The sequence below is a fragment of the Danio rerio genome, chromosome 10, assembly GCF_049306965.1.
Source record: "Danio rerio strain Tuebingen ecotype United States chromosome 10, GRCz12tu, whole genome shotgun sequence".
Classification (NCBI taxonomy): Eukaryota; Metazoa; Chordata; class Actinopteri; order Cypriniformes; family Danionidae; genus Danio; species Danio rerio.
The window spans coordinates 39,904,599-39,923,080 of record NC_133185.1 but is presented as its reverse complement, the minus strand read 5'-3'; the positions used below and the strand labels follow the sequence as shown (position 1 = coordinate 39,923,080).

General features: G+C 34.0%; 1 protein-coding gene across 2 annotated transcripts; it reads left to right on the top strand.

Annotated features, from left to right (window-relative positions):
- Nucleotides 1–203: 203 nt before the first annotated feature.
- sparta (spartin a) lies at nt 204–18,430 on the top strand. 2 transcript variants are annotated; one of them, XM_005172634.6, is made up of 8 exons: nt 204–661; nt 890–1,279; nt 8,356–8,550; nt 10,166–10,304; nt 13,374–13,568; nt 13,650–13,808; nt 15,383–15,473; nt 15,618–15,822. In XM_005172634.6, exons 1-8 carry the CDS (start codon nt 329–331, stop codon nt 15,661–15,663), a joined length of 1,548 nt encoding a protein of 515 aa, XP_005172691.1. In that variant the 5' UTR covers nt 204–328; the 3' UTR covers nt 15,664–15,822. The 2 variants fall into 2 exon arrangements, with proteins under 2 accessions (XP_005172691.1, NP_001107130.1); NM_001113658.1 differs by lacking the exon at nt 15,618–15,822 and adding an exon at nt 17,864–18,430 and having other exon boundaries at nt 252–661.
- The last annotated feature ends 52 nt before the right edge of the window (nt 18,431–18,482 follow it).

The following is an 18,482-nucleotide window of genomic DNA, read 5'->3' as shown; positions in this document are numbered from 1 at the left end:
TCTCAGTGACTGCTATGCTTCTCAACTACGAAATATGTCACATCAATGTAAACCTTTGTTGCGCGCTTTCAGCTGTTAAAATATTTTGTTTGCGTGTGTGAGAACAGCTTGAACTTTAATTACGCATTTCAGTAATCTAGTTGAACCTGCTTGGTGACAATACATCATTTAGTCAAGAGTCATCATGGTAGAGAAATGTGCTCGTTAATAAATTAGCAGCACTCTGGATAAGCAAGTGGGCCACGCTTTACGTGCGTTTTACGCACTCAACTTTTTTGTTTAATCGTTTCACAATTTCAGCTCGGACTGTGCGTTTACAAACGCGAGCATGCAGACGCCTGAACCCGCCGAAATTCGTGTCATTCGCGAGAACTACGATAAAGCTCTGCAGTGTCTGAATACCGGACTTCAGTTAGATGAAGCTGGCAATAAAGACCAGGCTCTGGTCCTGTACAGGCTGGGCCGGCGGCACCTGCTCAGTGGGTTGCAGGTGGACACACGGGGCGGGCGCTGCACCGGCCGCTGCTGGGACTCTGCCCGACAAACGCAGCTGAAGATGGGAGAGACTCTGCGCACCATCACTGCTCGCCTCGGGGCTCTAGAGTCCGCTTCAAACACGGGTCAGAGACTTTATCCGACTCTCCCTGTCTTCCAGGACAAGGTACAAACAAATTGAATATATAACTCATAAATTATATATCTACATATCAGTAGGCCAAAGTGCTACAATAGTGTGTAAATAGCCTATACTAAAATGTTTTTTTTTTCTTTCTTTTTTTTTTTAAACAAGTGCTTTTGTTGGATATTCTTAAAATAGCATCAATTGGGTAGGAATTTAACTTTTTAATCTTGTGCAAGTAACTTTTATCCAGCTCTACCTGTCTTCCAGAACTCCCAGAGAGCATTTAACAGCAGAGGGGCCTCAGGAAGGGCCCCTTCTCGCCCTGTTTCCCCTCCAGTGGGCTTCGCGGTGCCTAATGAACTCCCACCAGCCTACACTCCTCAGCCAACAGACGGGCATCTGTCACTCTCTCATGGAGCCAACAGAGCGTTTCCAGATGCCCCACACCAGGGGTCCCGGCGTCAGGCTGTGGCCCCGGTCAATCTCAGAGAGGCCGGGATGGAGATTATGTTCTTGCCCAGCGGGGTGCAGATGTTTTTTGTGTCTGCTGAGGGTCGGGTCACTGCACCTTCTTATCCAGGGTACCTGAGGATCATCATATACAGCCAGGACTCGGATGGCAGTGCCAACACTGGCTATGCTCCAGCTTACCTGCAGGTAAACACCAGCACAAATGCAGTAGTCAACAATCAAACTGAATCAAAAATGTTATTCAGAATTGTCCAAGTACAAGAATGGGAGTTGTTCAATACTTTTTGGACAACTTCGAAGAAAGTCTGTTTCGTTGTTCACCAGTGAACTTATTTTTCTTATTCTCCATTTATTGTTATATAAATTGAAAAAAGATAATAAAGCCAAATAAAATAAAATGCACTAAATAATTATTCATTGGATTTACTTTTTTAAGGTAAGTGGTTGCAAATAGTTTATATGGGCTGAATTTAAGTTGAGCATTACTAAATATAATGTGTTTGTTTAAATTCAGGGTTGCAGCTGGAAGGGCATCCACTGCGTAAAACATATGCTGGATAAGTTGGCGGTTCATTCCACTGTGGCGAACCCTGATTGATTAAAGAGACCAAGCCAAAAAGAAAACTAATAAATGAATGAATGTTTAAATACAGTCCATAAAATTTTTTTGCAACCGCTTACCTTAAAAACTTTAGTCCAATTAAGCATTTTTTTTCAGTGTTATATGAGAAACATGGTGAATGGCAGCTAAAGCTGAACGACAAATTTTCTAATCAAATAAAAATATATATATTTTTCACGTACACACTGTCATACGCAGAAATGCTTCTGAACAGCCGTGATCTTAAAAAATATCAATAAGAAAAAAATGATTGAATAAAGAATTAGAATGCGAGTTCGACTAGAAGATGAAGATGAGGTTCTTCAGAGTTCCATTAATGGTCGCCAAATTCAATAGTTCTTTACGATTGTCACAATGCTGGAGAGATTGTGGAGATGCGGGGGACTAGGTTCACATATTTTGGGAATGCCCCAAAATACAAGTGTATTGGCAAGAGGTTAAAAGGGAGATTAGTAAAGTTTAAGGATAAAACATACCAATGCACCAAGTATTTTTTTTTTGCTTGATGACTTTCCCTCTGATCAATTCAGTATGTCTCACCTTTGCACTACACTTATTATTAATAACAGCTTGGAAAATAATTACAGTGAACTGGATAAAGACCCGCTGACCTACTTTGACAGAATGGACACCGAGGCTGAATTTATATTTGTGAAAATGACTGCAGATTTGCAGTTGAAATCAGGCATTTTTCAACAGACCTGGGCATTTATCGAAACATATTTACTTGATCTTTGAAATGCTGTTAGGGGCTTTGTTGTAGTTACTGTCTTTTATATTGGAGTATTGGATGTAAACATTTTGAGTAAACTAAGTGTATGTTTATAAAAACTTTAATCAAAACACAGTTTAAAAAAAGAAAGGGAATGCATATAGCTATAGAAAACAAAATGTATATAAAACTTAGCTGTACAAATATGGAAAACTTTTAATTTAACTGAAACATGCAGCGTACAAAACGAAAGGAAACTGAAAATATAAAACTTATAGTAAATTACAAGATATAAAAAAGACAAATAAATTACAAATTAAAAAAAGAATATACATTGCCTCTACTGGACTGTTAAGACAGATATATTTTTCTAAATGTTTTTCTAAATATTTCTTTAAAAAAATGCATTTTATTTTGTTAGATTTATGCTTAAATTAATAATAAAAAAGGAGAATACCAGCACAAGTATACTCTGCTTGGCCTGTTTCTTTTTCTCACTTATTTTCTCCTCCATTTGTTGTTATATGGAAAAACCTAAATAAATATAAATAGTAGATTGGCAACTAAATAAAAGATTAAGCTGAAGAACAAATTTTCAAATCAAAAAAAGTCTTGGTTAATTTGTCAAGTTTTGTAAACTAATTTCGAGAGCATCACATGCATTGATTGATCTCAGCTGGTCCTGCGTCAACAATCACTGATAAACCAATCACACGAATCCAAGCCTCCAATAAAGAGCCCAATATGTCTTACCTCCCTTCATATTTGAAGAATCTCCTATCCACCCTATCCACCCCATCTCCCCTTTCCTCTTTTACCAGGGGGAGCTCTTGAGACCTACATGCTCTCGGACCAATTTCCATTCTGTACGACCAGGTGGGAGACCTGGGCTCAAGTATCTCTGAGCTGTGAATGTAACAAACAGTGGAACACCCACAACCTAAAAAAAGATGATCAATAAGAAATAAATTATGGAATAAAAAAATCTATATCTAAATCTAAAACTATAGAAAATAAGAATAAAATGTATGTAAAGCTATACAAATATAGAAACCTTATTATTAAAGCTTATTAGTTAAAGCAAATCATAAGATATTAACACATTCCAAAACAATGGCATATAACTTGGCAACTGAACGTTGTTATTTAAGACATTTCATTTTCCTTTTTAAAACGGTGTGTTTTATTTTGTTGGATTTATGCTTAAAGTATTAATAAACAAGGGGAATACCAGCACAAATACTCTGGAGTGTTTTTGAACCATTTCTTAAAATATAATAAAAAAACATATAAAATATACAAACATGGGAATAAAAAAAAAATAAAAGTGTAGCCTTTAAAAAAAAAACCTAAGTATAAAACTTACATTAATTTTATACATGTTAATAGGCCTAAATGCTAGAGTAGTCTACTACAAAAGTGTTTCTCTTTATTTTGTTGGGTTTATGCTTAAAATAAGAATAATTTTGTAAGAATGTAAAATTCTTACTCTTGTGCAAACAAATATAAATAGACTATATAAATACATATTTTGATTTTGAAAGCACCTCACATTTGTACTGTAAACAAACTAGCAAGAATTGTTTATCGAGCATAAGGTTGGGTCTTGTGACGATCACATGAAAGTGTCTTCTAAAGTTTGGTTGGATTGAGCATTTGTTCTTGGCTAAGAGTAGAATAACTGAGATTACTGTCATACTTAACATTATTACAGGCACATTGTTGTGCATTATAGAGCAGAGAGAGGAGTTTAAAAGTTTTTTTTTTAATAATTTTAAATATGATTTAAAGTTCAATTGGCATGTATTACACATTTTCTTATTTTTTTTCGCCAAAATTTTGTTGCATTTCCGGTTTGTGGAACTTGTATTTAAAAAACGGAACCAAATAAATTAAAATAAGGATGTGCTACAAATAACTCATACACGCAAGTGAGAGGTACAGCGGGGTAAATAAGTTTTCAATGTTTTTTCATCATTTTCTCTCAGAAAACATTTCTAAAGGAAAGAGAGAAAACAAATCTAATTACCTTCCAAATTAAGTCATGAATGAGGCGTCTTTAAGCTGCCATCACCGAAAAACCCTTCTATATAAAGTATTAAATACGTTTTAGTAGGTCAGCACTTTCTCCTTGTCATTTCATTGTTCGTACAAAAAAAAATCTGATTTTTCTTTTCGTTTGTTTTTTATATTCAAGTTGTTTGTTTATTTTTTCCCCAAAATCTGGTCCAATTTCATGTCAACAGCTTCTTCAGAAGTATTATTCCCAAGAAAAAAAAAAAACATGACATGTTTAGTACTTTTTTTACCCGCTGTATGTTTGGCTTTGTGCATTAGTTTTATCCATCACAAGAATAACATTACTCTTTTTTTTTTTTTTTTTTTATACTTTATTTATAGAAGTTTTTGTAAGAACATAACACCAAATAATGTACATCATATATATATATGTTGACAAACTTGTCTCAGTGTTATTACCTTATACTAACTAGAACATGCACCAAAACACAAGCAAACATAACAGCAATTTTACAGCACCATCTCAAAACAATAAAGAAATTTTAGCCAGACTGATGTAATAAGAGACAAAATTGAATAACATGTAAAAAGGAAGTGGAGAGAAGAAAAAAATATTACCAGAAAAAAAAATATTACAGAAACATTAATAACCTATACATCTAAGGAAGGGGCCCCATGTTTTGTCATACAACTTTTGTTTGCCAAATCCAGAGAAGCGTATCCTTTCCAACTTGAGGGCAGAAACCATTTCAGCTAACCATTTAAAAAAATTTGGAGGTGTTGTGGCTTTCCACTCCATCAGAATCACTCTCTTGGCCAACACCATGCCAAATAACATTACTCTTTATGTTTTAATGTGACAATAGTGTCACACGCATCTGAAAAAGCACTTGAGTTCAGTGTCTTGTTTATCTAGATAAATTGTGTTTTTTTTTTGTGTGTGTTTTTTTGTGTGTCCATCTTGTGTGTTTCATACAGTAATATTCAACAAATCTATTTTATTGCTGTGTAAAATGTCTATTTTTAATACCAGATAGATGAACTGATGAGAGAATAAATGACACCTTCATGTACCATGTATTAAAGTTACTTATTATTATTATTATTATTAAGCAGTTTGATCAAAGTTACTCCCCTAATTTACTCAAAGCATCATTAGTAGGGCCAGAGAGAATCAGCAGACATTTTTTGCTGAGAATTTTGTAAAAATGTATGTGGCATGATTTTCGGAGTATCATAACTAAAAACTTATTATATAAAATAAAAAATAAACCCTTTTGTTAACTTTTATTTAATGTTTGCACTGCAACTAGATTAACTTATTTGGTAAAGTAATCTCATGCAATATATCTACTAAAAGAAAGAAAATATCACTTCACAAACTATTGTAAAAAAATCAAATGAACATTTTCACATTAGTAAATTATTAGTTATAATATTGCTAAAATCAATAAAAAAAACTACATTTACAGACATTTACACTAGTTATTTTATTTTTATTAAACTCGATGGGCTAAAAATAGTTTATAGTCTGATAGTCATAGAAAAATTGTTTGATATTTAATGATGTTTAAACTAGTAGTTTCACTTTCAATAGTTGATTTGCAGTCATTCAACTCTGACTTTTTTCATTCTCAGATGTCAAAAGGTGGTTTTACAACCCACAAAAGCCAGTCCGACAGGTTAAACCAAAAGGCTTTAGGTTTGTTTGGGTCGTGCGGTGCTAGAAACAGTGCGTTGCCGATGACAACAGGCTTCTTTGTGCAGAGTCGGTCTGCATGCTGGATCAGCAGATAGTAAAGTCATTCAGCGGCCGTGCAGGATTGGCAGATTTCCAGTTCAAGGGCTGTTAGTAGTCAGGATTGTCCATTGCTCTGGGGTTTGGTGTATAGGACACATGCCATCCACGCTTTAACAGATCTGTTGCTTGCGTCCGATAGTTATCTTTTGTCCCAATTTAGTCATGCAGAACAAAAGCAGGCTTGCTGAACCCTCACACAGCACCCTATATTTGCGATTTAAAATTGGTCTCACTTCAAACCAGTTGTCAAACATACTGTATATACAATGAAATTGTACAACACAAAGTTAGTTTTGTTTATATTAAATCTTGGGACTTTCATGCAATATCCTTGAGTAAAAAATACTATTAATTGCAGCCTAATTGACACATTTATTAACACTTTTTGATATGAACACATTTGGGTTTCAATTATATGCACCATGTCTGAAATTAATACTTTACTGAAATCTAAATTTGAAATTATTATTGTGTTTTACATTTCAGCATTCAAATATACTATGAGATAAAATCGCATATAGTGATTAGTGGACCCCCCCCAACAGCAACATCTGAATGACACAAATATACAGTTAAAAAAATTACATTTTTTATTTTTTTGTAATTAGTATCTTAAAAGGATAGTTCAGCCACAAATAATTTCCTCACTTTTATAAAACTTGGTTGACCTTTTAACCATAATTTAAACAAATTATGAAATGTGTAATGTTTCTTCATTTGAAAAGATCAGGTAAACAAAATGAGAAGATCCGAAAAGGTCATAAAGATGTCATAAAATTAATCAATACAAACTGACTATTTTTATATACATATTACATTTACATGTACTCATATAGCATACAATTTTGTCCAAAACAACTTACAATTGAGGCATTCAGTGATTCAACAAGAAGAGGCAATACACACAAGAAGTGTTTATTAAGAAAAGGGTAAGTGCTCAGATAGAGTTAGGAGAGGTAGGTTTTTAGCGAGAGAAGTGTTTTTACGGGTGGATTGTCAAGTCCTTTTACCTGTGTGAAGCACACTTCATAAATGCACAGTTTTAATTTTTATATAGATATTAGATATTGTATATATTGTAAGAACGTGTCTGAAAAAAAACTGGTGCAAGTGTTTGTTAAAGTGTCAGAGAGATGTTTTCTCAACGCAATCTCACAGCAATTTGTTACTTTTTGATTTAGTGGCTAATTTGTAATAACTTGTTTGATCTCATTCATACAATTTAGTATGATTGGCTCATCACCCAATGACGGTTGGGTTTAGGGGTGGGGTTGTGTGTGTGTGTATATTTACACACACACACCTACGTACATTTCAATAAACATGTACATGTAGACATATGCAATACTGCATGTTAACAATGTTTTTTTATATATATATATATATATGTATGTATATACGTGTGTGTGTGTGTGTGTGTGTGTGTGTGTGTGTGTGTGTGTGTGTGTGTGTGTGTATATATATATATATATATATATATATATATATATATATATGTATATGTATATGTATATATGTATATATATATATATATATATATATATATATATATATATATATATATATATATATATATATATATATATATATATATTTAAATAATATCAGCATCCGTACAGCCTCTTTACCCTTTGTGTGTTACTCCGCCCACATACAGCCAGCAAAAAGCAGACACTACAGATCTAAAGTTTAAACGATGCACGCTCAACTGTTTAACTGTCAGCTTATGATTTGAATCCAACGCGGAAGAAAGTAGTTCCTCATACAAAATGTTTTTTGAGACTCTCTATGTTTAATTTTGTATTTATATACACAATTATGCCGTCAAACTGTTGTATAAACACAATTTCATATATTATTAGTTAAAGTCTGAATTTGGTTGTAATGCAGTGTGCACCTTTTGTAAAGCTGATTTGGAACAATAATTATTGTGAAAAGCAAAATACAAATAAACTTGAATTGAATTGAACTATAAGGCAAAAAAATGTAATGAGATTGAAAAATGTTGTTAACTTTATGGACTAAATCAAATATTAGCACTGATTCAATTGTCCTGGTATAAAGGTAAAGTTTAGTAAAAGTGTGTGTAAATCTTGTTTTCTTTGCAGGTTTGTGACTGGATCTACCCGCTGTATCCAGACTTTCCTGTCTTGCTGAGCAACAATGGTGTGTTCACCTTTCCTGACACCACTGCAGCGGTGCCGGGGTCCTACGTTGGAGTGGTGCTGTCCTCAGATCTACCAGCAGGGGAGAGAGATCTGTTCCAGGAGCAGCTGTCAGTGTTGGCGCAGCTCCGGGTCCAGGTAATCACACTCACGTTTGATGTAAGATTTTACATTCAGTCATTTCATAAATAAAATACAAAAGCAAAAACATTTTGCATTTGCTTCAAGTTGACGAGCAGACAGCTGCTTTGACTGAAAGTGACGGTTTTTTGGAAGTCATACTTTATGTATCACTAAAATAATTATAGTGTATTTTTCTCACAATTTTTCTTTTCTCCTCTTTTCTTAGTTGTTTTTGGTCTGCTCAGTATTATTGCAAACAAATAAAGGCTTTTGTAATCATTGTAAATGGATATGGAAGTTACATAGAGGACAATATTATTGGAATCACATTCAGCATATATATATATTTTTCCATTTCAGCTTATGTGCTATTAAAATATTGACAGCCAATCAGAATTCTTCCTGCTTTTAAGAGCTGTAGAATGTACGGTTCCCAGTACTGGGTAGCAGCTGGAAGGGCACCCGCTGCATAAAACATGCTGGATTAGTTGGGGGTTCATTCCACTGTGGTGACCCGAACAGAAGCTGAAAAGAAAAGGAATATTGTTGTAAATGTCAGTTTAGTGGTTTGTTTATATTTTGTGAGCACATTTCTATTTGGTGTTTTAATATTAGGTCCAGAGTAAGTCAAATGTTTATCATTTATTATTTTATTTGTTAGTTTTTTTTTTGTACAGTTTTAGTTTTTTCCATTTATTGTGAAACAAATTTCAGTTAAATAGTTTTTGTTGTAGTTTAATTATGAAAGATAAACTTGCTTTAGTCGACAGGCCTGGTTCCCTGATAAATAATTTCCCTTTAGGACATTTTCCTGGATGCATTCTCACTATTTCTGAAGGTCTGGTGCCGGCAGGCTTGTTTAGCTAAACAAATAATGTTCATTTTGATGATTTTTCCATGGCCAATCAATATCTGAAGTGCTCAAAATGCACATTAATTTTGTTAACTCTACAGCTTGAAATCTCAGCCAAGGTGGTACTGTACAGAGTGTAAAATCTCCCAAAAATGAGCTGTGCCATGAGTCCAAAAGAACGAGAATGTGTACACATTGTTGTATTACATTTTACTAATGATGTAAAAACACACAGCTGTTTTATCCTTATAAGCTAGGGGATAACTCACACAAAAATTAAAAAATACTCTGTTTACTCACCCACAAGTGGTTTCAAATTGATTGATTTTTTTCTGTTAAACACAAAAAAGAAGATATTTAGAAAAATGTTAGAAACCTACTGTAAAAATGTTGGAATTGCTATCAATAATTAAAGCTAAAAATCGTATATAATTTATGTATTCATTTGTTTGTGGTTTTTAATTGTATATTTATTAATGAAATGTTTTTGCCCTCAAAATAGCCATTGTTGCTGACATTAAATAAAAATACATGATATATATGATGAAACCTACTGTATAAGCATTGACTTTCATAGTAGGAAAAACAAATACTATGGAAGTCAATAGTCACCGTTTTTTTTAACCTTTTCCAAAATATTTTATTTTATGTTCAACTCAAACAGGTTTGTGACAAGTGAATGATGACTAAATGCTGACAGAAGCTTCAGATTTGGGTGAACTGTCCCTTTAAGCTTGCTGCTTGATACGGGTCATAACTGAGGCTTTTTCATTCAAGGTAGATGAAGAAGGCGGCGGCGCTACAGGAGCAGACACAAACCTGAGTGAAAAGATTCCTCTATCAGAAGCATCTCAAACGCCAGAGGAGAAAACTGCCCCTGTGTGGAGCGAAAAGATGTCACAGAGCATCCTAGCAGGTTTGAACACTAGATCATATGGAAGTAACCAAAACCACATGTTGTACAGCTGAAGCCTGAATTATTATCCCTCCCTGCATCTATTTTTTCCCAATTTCTGTTTAACGGAAAGACTTTTTTTTTTTTAAACACATTTCCAAAGATAAAAGTTTTAATAACTAGTTCATATGCAGTATGAATGACAGCAAAATCTATGCATACCTCTTGTGCATGAATGCTCACTTATCATATAGCCTGTTTGTTGTGGATACTGTAGTTTTTCTGAAATGCAGTAATAATGCTCATTTGGATGTAAACACATCCTGTGTGAATGCTGGCATATGAATCCTAATGCACACCAAACTATGGTCTAAAACAGGGGAGTCCAAACTCTGTCCTGGAGGGTCGGTGTTCTGCAAATTTTAGCTCCAAGTCGCCTCAACACACTTGCAAGGATGTTTCTAGAAAAGCCTGATTATTTAGCCCAGGTGTTTCTGATTGGGCTAACTAATCAGGCTCTTACTAGGCTTTCTAGAAACATTCCTGCCGGTGTGTTGAGGCAAGTTGGAACTAAACTTTGCAGGACACGGGGCCTCCAGAACCGAGTTTTGACTCTACTGGTCTAAAATATATATACTTTTTGGAAATAATTCTGTAGATCACTATAGTGTTTACCTTTTAAAATATCTTTGCTTGAGTTCAACATAAAAAGACACTCATAAGGGTTTGGAATCATTTACATGTGAGCAAATAGTTTCATTTTTGGACGAACTGTACCTTGAACACATTTTTGGGACATTTCAAAATCATCCACTAGAGGTCACTCTAATACACTAGGAATGTAGATACAACTTGATTTGGCTAGTTTTATGGTTTGTTGACTGAAATATGTGCATATATTAACCGTATCAGAGATTCTCCTAAACAAAGAAACCTTTATAATGTATTTATTTAATGACTACATATGAACATTTTGTGTATTTGTATTTTGTTTATAGTTGCCTCCCCTGGGTTCTATATTTTTACTGTAAAATGTTATATTCTGCTCTTGGTTAATTTATTGATTTAAAAAAGAAACAGACTTTCCTGAAAAAAATAAAAATAAATAAATAGCTGATTTTACCAAGTGAATCGTGCTCCTGGGTTGTTGCTAGAAGAGTTACAGCTCCAGTCAGAAGTTAACAAGAAGTATTTATATTATTTATTAAACTACACTTAACATTACTTTCTTTGGCTTAGTCCATGATTTTTCAGGGGTCTACCCCATCCCAGTCCTGAACCTACCCCTCACACTAACATAAAAAAATAGAAATTATTTTTGTACAGTGTCATTAAAAGTATGCCAAAAATGGTCCCGATTAGACGACATAAAAATATAAAACACAGAAAATTTCCTAAAAATGCATTAAACATCCATTTTGCACAAGTCTACAGTTCTCTTGTGTTGCATTTATATTTGTTTCTTCAACTTTTTGCAGCTGTATCCCTTCTATACTTTACCATGTCTAAGGATTTTTGTTGATCCTGCAACAACATTCCAGTCATCCAATCAGATCTGAGCAACAGTTTTACAATTTAGTGTCAAGTTTAGGCTTACAATCAGGGCTAGGTGCTTCTATTTTATCGTTATTCCTTATTTTTTGTTATTATCGTCATTGTATATACAGTAGTTGAAGTCAGAATTATTAGCCCCCCTGTTTATTTTCTCCTCAAATTCTGTATAACAGAAAGAAGATTTTAACACATTTCTAATCATAATAGTTTTACTAACTCATTTCTTATAACTGATTTATTTGATTGTTGTCATGATGACAGTACATAATATTTGCTAGATAATTTTTCAAGATTTAGCATTCAGCTGAAGGTGCCCCCTTCGGACCCTGTGTCCATTACAATGGACATCACATGTCAGCCCATGTTTTTTGTGGTTCCTGGACATCTAATTTAAAGCCTGCAGTCCACGATAGTGGACAATTATCATCCAATTAAATGGCAGTAAGGCTCGGGGTGTTGTAATAAAAAAAAAAAAATCCACTACACTGAAAAGCAGCATGGCATCACTTCATTCCAGACACAGACGTAAGCCACACTTACAAGGTTTTTATTCCGATTTATTGATATGTTTGCCATTATTTCATAGATTGAATGTTAAAAAAGAGGGGTTGCACTTATTAAAGTTTAAAATCTTATGTAACATTGCAAGCTTTAGATCAGGATTTCAAATATGTCTGTCTATTGGGATGTACAATGGGTTCAAGATCTGTTACTGGAATTAAATCTCCTGTAATGCTAATGAAATTTTTAATTTGCTTTATATATATATATATATATATATATATATATATATATATATATATATATATATATATATATATATATCGATGTACTAATTCATTGCTAAAACGATTTTATATGCAGAATATACAGATCTTGAAGTTCTTGAGCATACAGTATAGCAGATGGAAATAGCTCAGATGTGGACCTTATATGGTGTGATGAGGAATGTAAACAAGATGGGATCTATACAACAAAACAAAACAGTAAAAATGCGAGTATGTTAATGTTTGTGGTTTTTCTAAATAAATTTCAGGATTATACCAGCATAGCCATTATACCAGTTAGTATAATGTTTGGGACGTACAACTGTTTTGACCTGATGTCCATTGAAATGGACAAAAAAAATACATAAAGGTTGTTGAATTTATTATAATTTGGTCTCCTTTATAGGAGCCTCAAGAAACTTGGAACATAATTCGGGTCTGAAGGGGTTAAATTCTTAACTAGGTTTACTAGGTTAATTAGACAAGTTAGGGTAATTAGGCAAGTCATTGTATTTTATAATTATTTACAATTATAATTTTGACCTTAAAATGGTTTTTAAAAAAATTAAAAACTGCTTTTATTCTAGCCGAAATAAAAACAAATAAGACTTTCCAGAAGAAAAAATATTATAGGACATGCTGTGAAAAATTCCTTGCTCCAGTAAACATAACTTGAGAAATATAAAAGAAAAGAAACAAATTCACAGGAGGACAAATATAATCAGGATGTTCTTGAAGCTATTGTTTAATTATTTCATTCTCTCCAAAGGCTCCTCTTGGCTGGGTCGGGGTCTTGTGCGAGGAGCTGAAGCGACTGGTAAAGCCATTCAGAGAGGGGGGACTAAGCTGCGAGACAACATCACCCCAGAGGAGACTCCAGCAGAGGTCAGTCCTAAAGTCACCAAAGGCCTCAACGCAGCCAAACAGGCCACTGGCGGAGCGGTCAAAGTCAGCCAGTTTCTGGGTAAATCAATATTTATCTGACGCTGAATTATTTATAGCCTATTGCGTTCTGATGTTTAATATATTTTGATTTACTCTCCAGTGGACGGTGTTGCTGCCGTAGCGGGTAAAGTTGGGAAGGAACTCGCTCCACATGTAAAAAAACACGGTTGCAAACTCATCCCTGAGTCCCTCAAGAAAGGCAAAGATGGCAGCTCCAAAATGGATGGAGCCAAACTCGTGGCTGGAAGCAGCATACAAGGTGACTGAATTCATAGATTAGCTGTTCTGTCTTGCTGAATGGTTGGTGGATTTAGTTGATCAAGTTTGTTAAAGAGACAGTTCACGTAAAAGATGAACATTGCTTCAATGTTTACTTCATAGCCACAAGTGGATTTAAAGCTTTGATTTCTTTCTTCTGTTGAACGCAAAAGAAGATATTTTGAAGAATGTTGGTTGCTGGTGAAAATACATACTGAAAGTCAATGGGAGGCAGCTACCAGCATTTTTCTAAATATCTTCTTTTGTGTTCAACAGAAGAGAGAACTTCAATGATCGAATGAGGGGAGAGTAAATGATGGTAGAATTCTAAAATTTTGTGTGAACTGTCCCTTAAATATCTCAGAATTCATCTTTAAAGATACAGTTCACCCAAAAATTTAAATTGTCTGTTCATTTATTCATATTCTGGTGATTATTTCAGTCATCAGTAGAGCATCTCTAAAAACAGACACGTTTTGAACATTTTCTTTGGTCAAATTGTTTCCTGACAAAAAATAATTATATATTTTACTAAGCTACATGTGTTTCAAATGTTTGAGTTTCTTCTGTTGAACACAAAAGAAGATATTTGGAAGTTGATTTATGTTGATTGCTGGCGAAAAGAAATACTGAGAGTCAATGGGTGGAAGCTACCAGCATTTTTCTAAACATCATCTTTTGTGTTCAACAGAAGAAAGAAAATCAATGAGCTAATGAGGGGAGTAAATTATGGCAGAATTTAAGAATTCTGTGTGAACTGTCCCTTTAATATCTCAGAATTCATCTTTCAATCCATAGCAGGGGATCCCAAACTTGGTCCTGGAGGGCCGGTGTCTTGCAAAGTTTAAATCAAATCAAATCACTTTTATTTTCACTTGATTTGATTTGATATGATTTGACTTCCAACTTTCAACGTTGTTTAGCTCCAACTTCCTTCAACGCACTTGCCTGGAATTTCTAGCATACCTAGAAAGAGCTTGATAAGCTTGTTCAGGTGTGTCTAATTGGGGTTGGAGTTAAACTCTGCAGGACAGCATGGAGTTTGGGCACCGATGATCTATACTGATATATATTATTTTATAATTAATACATTTTTATTTAAATATTAAATGTATTTATTTATTTTAAAGGCCAGTTTACAAAAGGGCACAACCATAGGGTTACAATGTCTGTTTAAAGGGATAAAGGAAAATGCTAAAATTATAGTCAATGTTAAAAGTTAAAGTAAATAATCATAATAATAATTTATATATATATATATATATATATATATATATATATATATATATGCACAACAAAATAGTACCTGTGTTTACTGATGATGTACTGAGATTTTCAGTTTGAACAATCTAAATATTAACTTAAAATAGCTTTTCTCAGCTGACAAACACTGATCACCAATCAGAGTCCATTTTTTTTATAAAGAGCTCAAGAGTTCTAAGAAAGCATATCCATTATTGTTCTTTCATATGGATGATAACATTGTATAGTTCTCTTTATATCGATCATTCTTGAACAGGCTTTAATAAAACATTTTAGGTCATATTAAGATGCAAATTGTGCTGTAAACTGCAGGTTTATCGACTCTCTGGTCAAGTCTGGAAACAGCAGGAAAGACTATCGGGAAAAGTTTATCATCAGAGACGGTAACCACTGTGAGGCACAAGTACGTGATTCTTTTTAAGTCATAGCTCTGCAGGATTCTCTGATTCACAGTTTCTTGTCTACGTTCATATTTCATGCTTTGCTGTCTTTAAACGTAAATACTCTGGGAAATGCTTTAATTGATTCTTTTCTGTCACTTTTTCAGATTTAGGGGTCTAGGGAGTATCTTGGACCCTCCTAGTGGTGTATAAATGGTGGCGGGAAAAACAAGCGGTGTATTCTCTGATTAACCTCTCCAACAGTGCCTTATTTTCTTGAGTTATTGACCATTCAGAGGTTGCTGAGAGGGTGCTTGTTCTTGTTAATGATCCATCAGTATATTTTGCTAATTAAAATTGAGGTGAACGCAACCGTTTGTGTGATCATTGTGTTCTGCTTACAAATTTCACAGTTACATTTTCTGTGGAATCAATAGTTTGAAAATGAAATTTTATATGTGGGAATTTTCCAAATCAACAACAACAACACATGGTTCAATAGAAGTTCAAGTGGAGTGAACATAAAACAATTTAGCTGCCCCAAAAAACCTTAAGCGTTGATCAAACTACTTATTTGAAATGAGTTGAAACAAGCAGCAACAATGTTTTTTTTTTTCTTTTCTTTTTTTTAGTAAGGTACCTAAATATTAAGCACTATAATAGCTAAGGAGTACATATTCGTTCATTGATCCAAACACTAGATTAAATGTAAATAGAGCTTGCCATAGTCTGTGATGTGTTCTTCAGGGGCCTGTTTCAGAAAGGAGGTTAACTGAAAACTCAGAGTATTTTAACCCTGAAATGAGAGAAACTCTGGGTTTTCCGTTTCAAAATGGCAGGTTTGTTAAACTCGAGAAATCAGGGTAAGTCAAGCCTGTTTCTGAAAGAGAGTTAACTTTAACTCAGAGTCAGTTACTGTGGTAACTTACTCTGTGAATCTAACCTGGTCAGAAGCAGGTTTTATTCTCTAAACTCAGAGTTTCTGTCGGTCTCCTCCCCTTTTTTTAAAGATGAAGCGGTATTTCACGCCTTAGCCTTACGTTTCCACCCACCTATTTTAATGCTCATTTTGGATACGTGCATAAAAACGATTGATAGAAACGTATGATGCACATAACTTTTTAAAATATGCATAAAAAACGCACATAACTGAGTAGGATAAACTTTTATTCGATAGAAAATGTGCGCATAAATTACGATGGAAACACTTTTACTGAACAAATTACAGTATGTACATTAAAAAAAAGATCATGATCATATGATAATGAAAATGTGTGTAAATGGAGGCTGAGAACACTGTAACACGTCTTAAATATTGTTTTAGTCATTCTAAAATGCCTTTACAGTTTCAGTATTAGTGTATATTATTAATTACCTCCGAACGTCTGGTGCGTGTCAAGAGTCTCCGCGTCTCATGGCTTCAGACGCCCCCACGTGTTCATTGTGTTTCAGCATTGTCTTCTGACATCGAGGCGCAAGTACATTATTTAGGCTAAATAAAGAATTAATTGACGCAGCTTCTTCTACCACAGTAAATTCTGTTTTTACTGTTGATATTTGGTGCCAGTTAAATCAGGAAGTGACAATTTTTTTCTCTTTGACTCGTTGGATGGAATTTTATTCGCATCTTTTATGCAATATTGCAGTTTTGCACATAAATTTATGTAATATATTTGGATGGAAACATAGCTATTGCCTACATTTTAGTCACACACAGAAGAACTGTACTAGAATGGCTTATGCTTTTTTAATAAATAATTAAATTGAATTCACCTTCGATATGCACTGTAACTAGATTAATGGGATTATTATTCTTTCTAAAAATTATTTTTAGTACTGCTTACCTTCTAAATGTTATATTAACCTCTCTCACTTGATCAATAAAAAAGGCAGACACACAAGTGCACTGTTAAATCATTTAAAACTAATAAATGTATAAAAGAAAGTTTAGAAAAAAAAATATATAAACGTCACAAATTATTATACTTAAATATTTAAATACTTAAAAAGTTAAATTAGGCATTATCTTGAGCAGCTGTTTTCCCACGCTAACTGGTTGATGGCTGCTTCTTTTCAAATATATACGCTCATATTTGCTAGAACTTTGCATGAGAACATCAAGTTCAGCTGGAGAAAGAAATGGTGATCTCTTTTATAAGATATTGTCATAGTCACTCGTAATGTCTGCGCTCCACTGATAATGCCTTTTTATAGTCACGGTGCGCGCGCTTAACTCTGAGTTGGTCTACTCGAAGTTGATTGACCCAACTCAGATCAGCTGTTCTGAAACCGAAAACTCTGAGTTTTTAATCTCTCGGTAAATCAACTCAGAGTTCAAGTTTAAACTCTGAGTTGTTTGAACCTCCTTACTGAAACAGGCCCCAGCTCAGATTATGTTATTGTCTGTGATCAGGTATGGAGACGAGGCAGGACAAGCGGCAGACACTGCAGTCCAGTCTACTGTCAATGTGGGGGTCACAGCATTTAATATGGACAATGTGTGCCTCAAGGGTGTGCTGAAGGCCACAGGCAAACAGACTACAAAGGAAATAGTCAAAGACACGCCAAAAGGAGAAAAAACTGAGGACAAAGACAAGTCACCAAAGAAAAGATGAGGGAAAAATGACTTGCATGAATTATCATGTATGTTCTTGTAGCACACATCAGTACTTTTGCATTGATGATGAAATATCATGCTGTGATGTTTACATAATTATTTTATTATATTAATGAAATGTATATTTAGTTTTACATTTTCGTAATGTTATTCTGAGGATTATAGAAGGAAAACATAAGTATTATGTTGTGATGTTTCCAGAAAATAAGCTTATATTAGTGAAACAAATGTTAAACTCTCAGTACAAAAACAATTATATCCATAATGATATTGGAAGGGTTATATTTATATACGGAAAACCTTTTACCTTGTTTGAATCATTGTATGTCATCAGGATTAATATAAATGATATATTACTTTTAATAGCCTCCTATGTGGCTCATGATTAAAGTTTACACGGAAAACATACAGGTCA

What these genes read in the sequence shown, in the direction of transcription:
- sparta (NM_001113658.1), top strand. Translation starts at nt 329, where the DNA reads ATGCAGACGCCTGAACCCGCCGAAATTCGTGTCATTCGCGAGAACTAC. An exon ending in CAAAGTCAGCCAGTTTCTGG is followed by an intron (nt 13,569 to 13,649) that starts GTAAATCAATAT and finishes TTTACTCTCCAG; the next exon opens with TGGACGGTGTTGCTGCCGTA. An exon ending in GGCTGGAAGCAGCATACAAG is followed by an intron (nt 13,809 to 15,382) that starts GTGACTGAATTC and finishes TGTAAACTGCAG; the next exon opens with GTTTATCGACTCTCTGGTCA.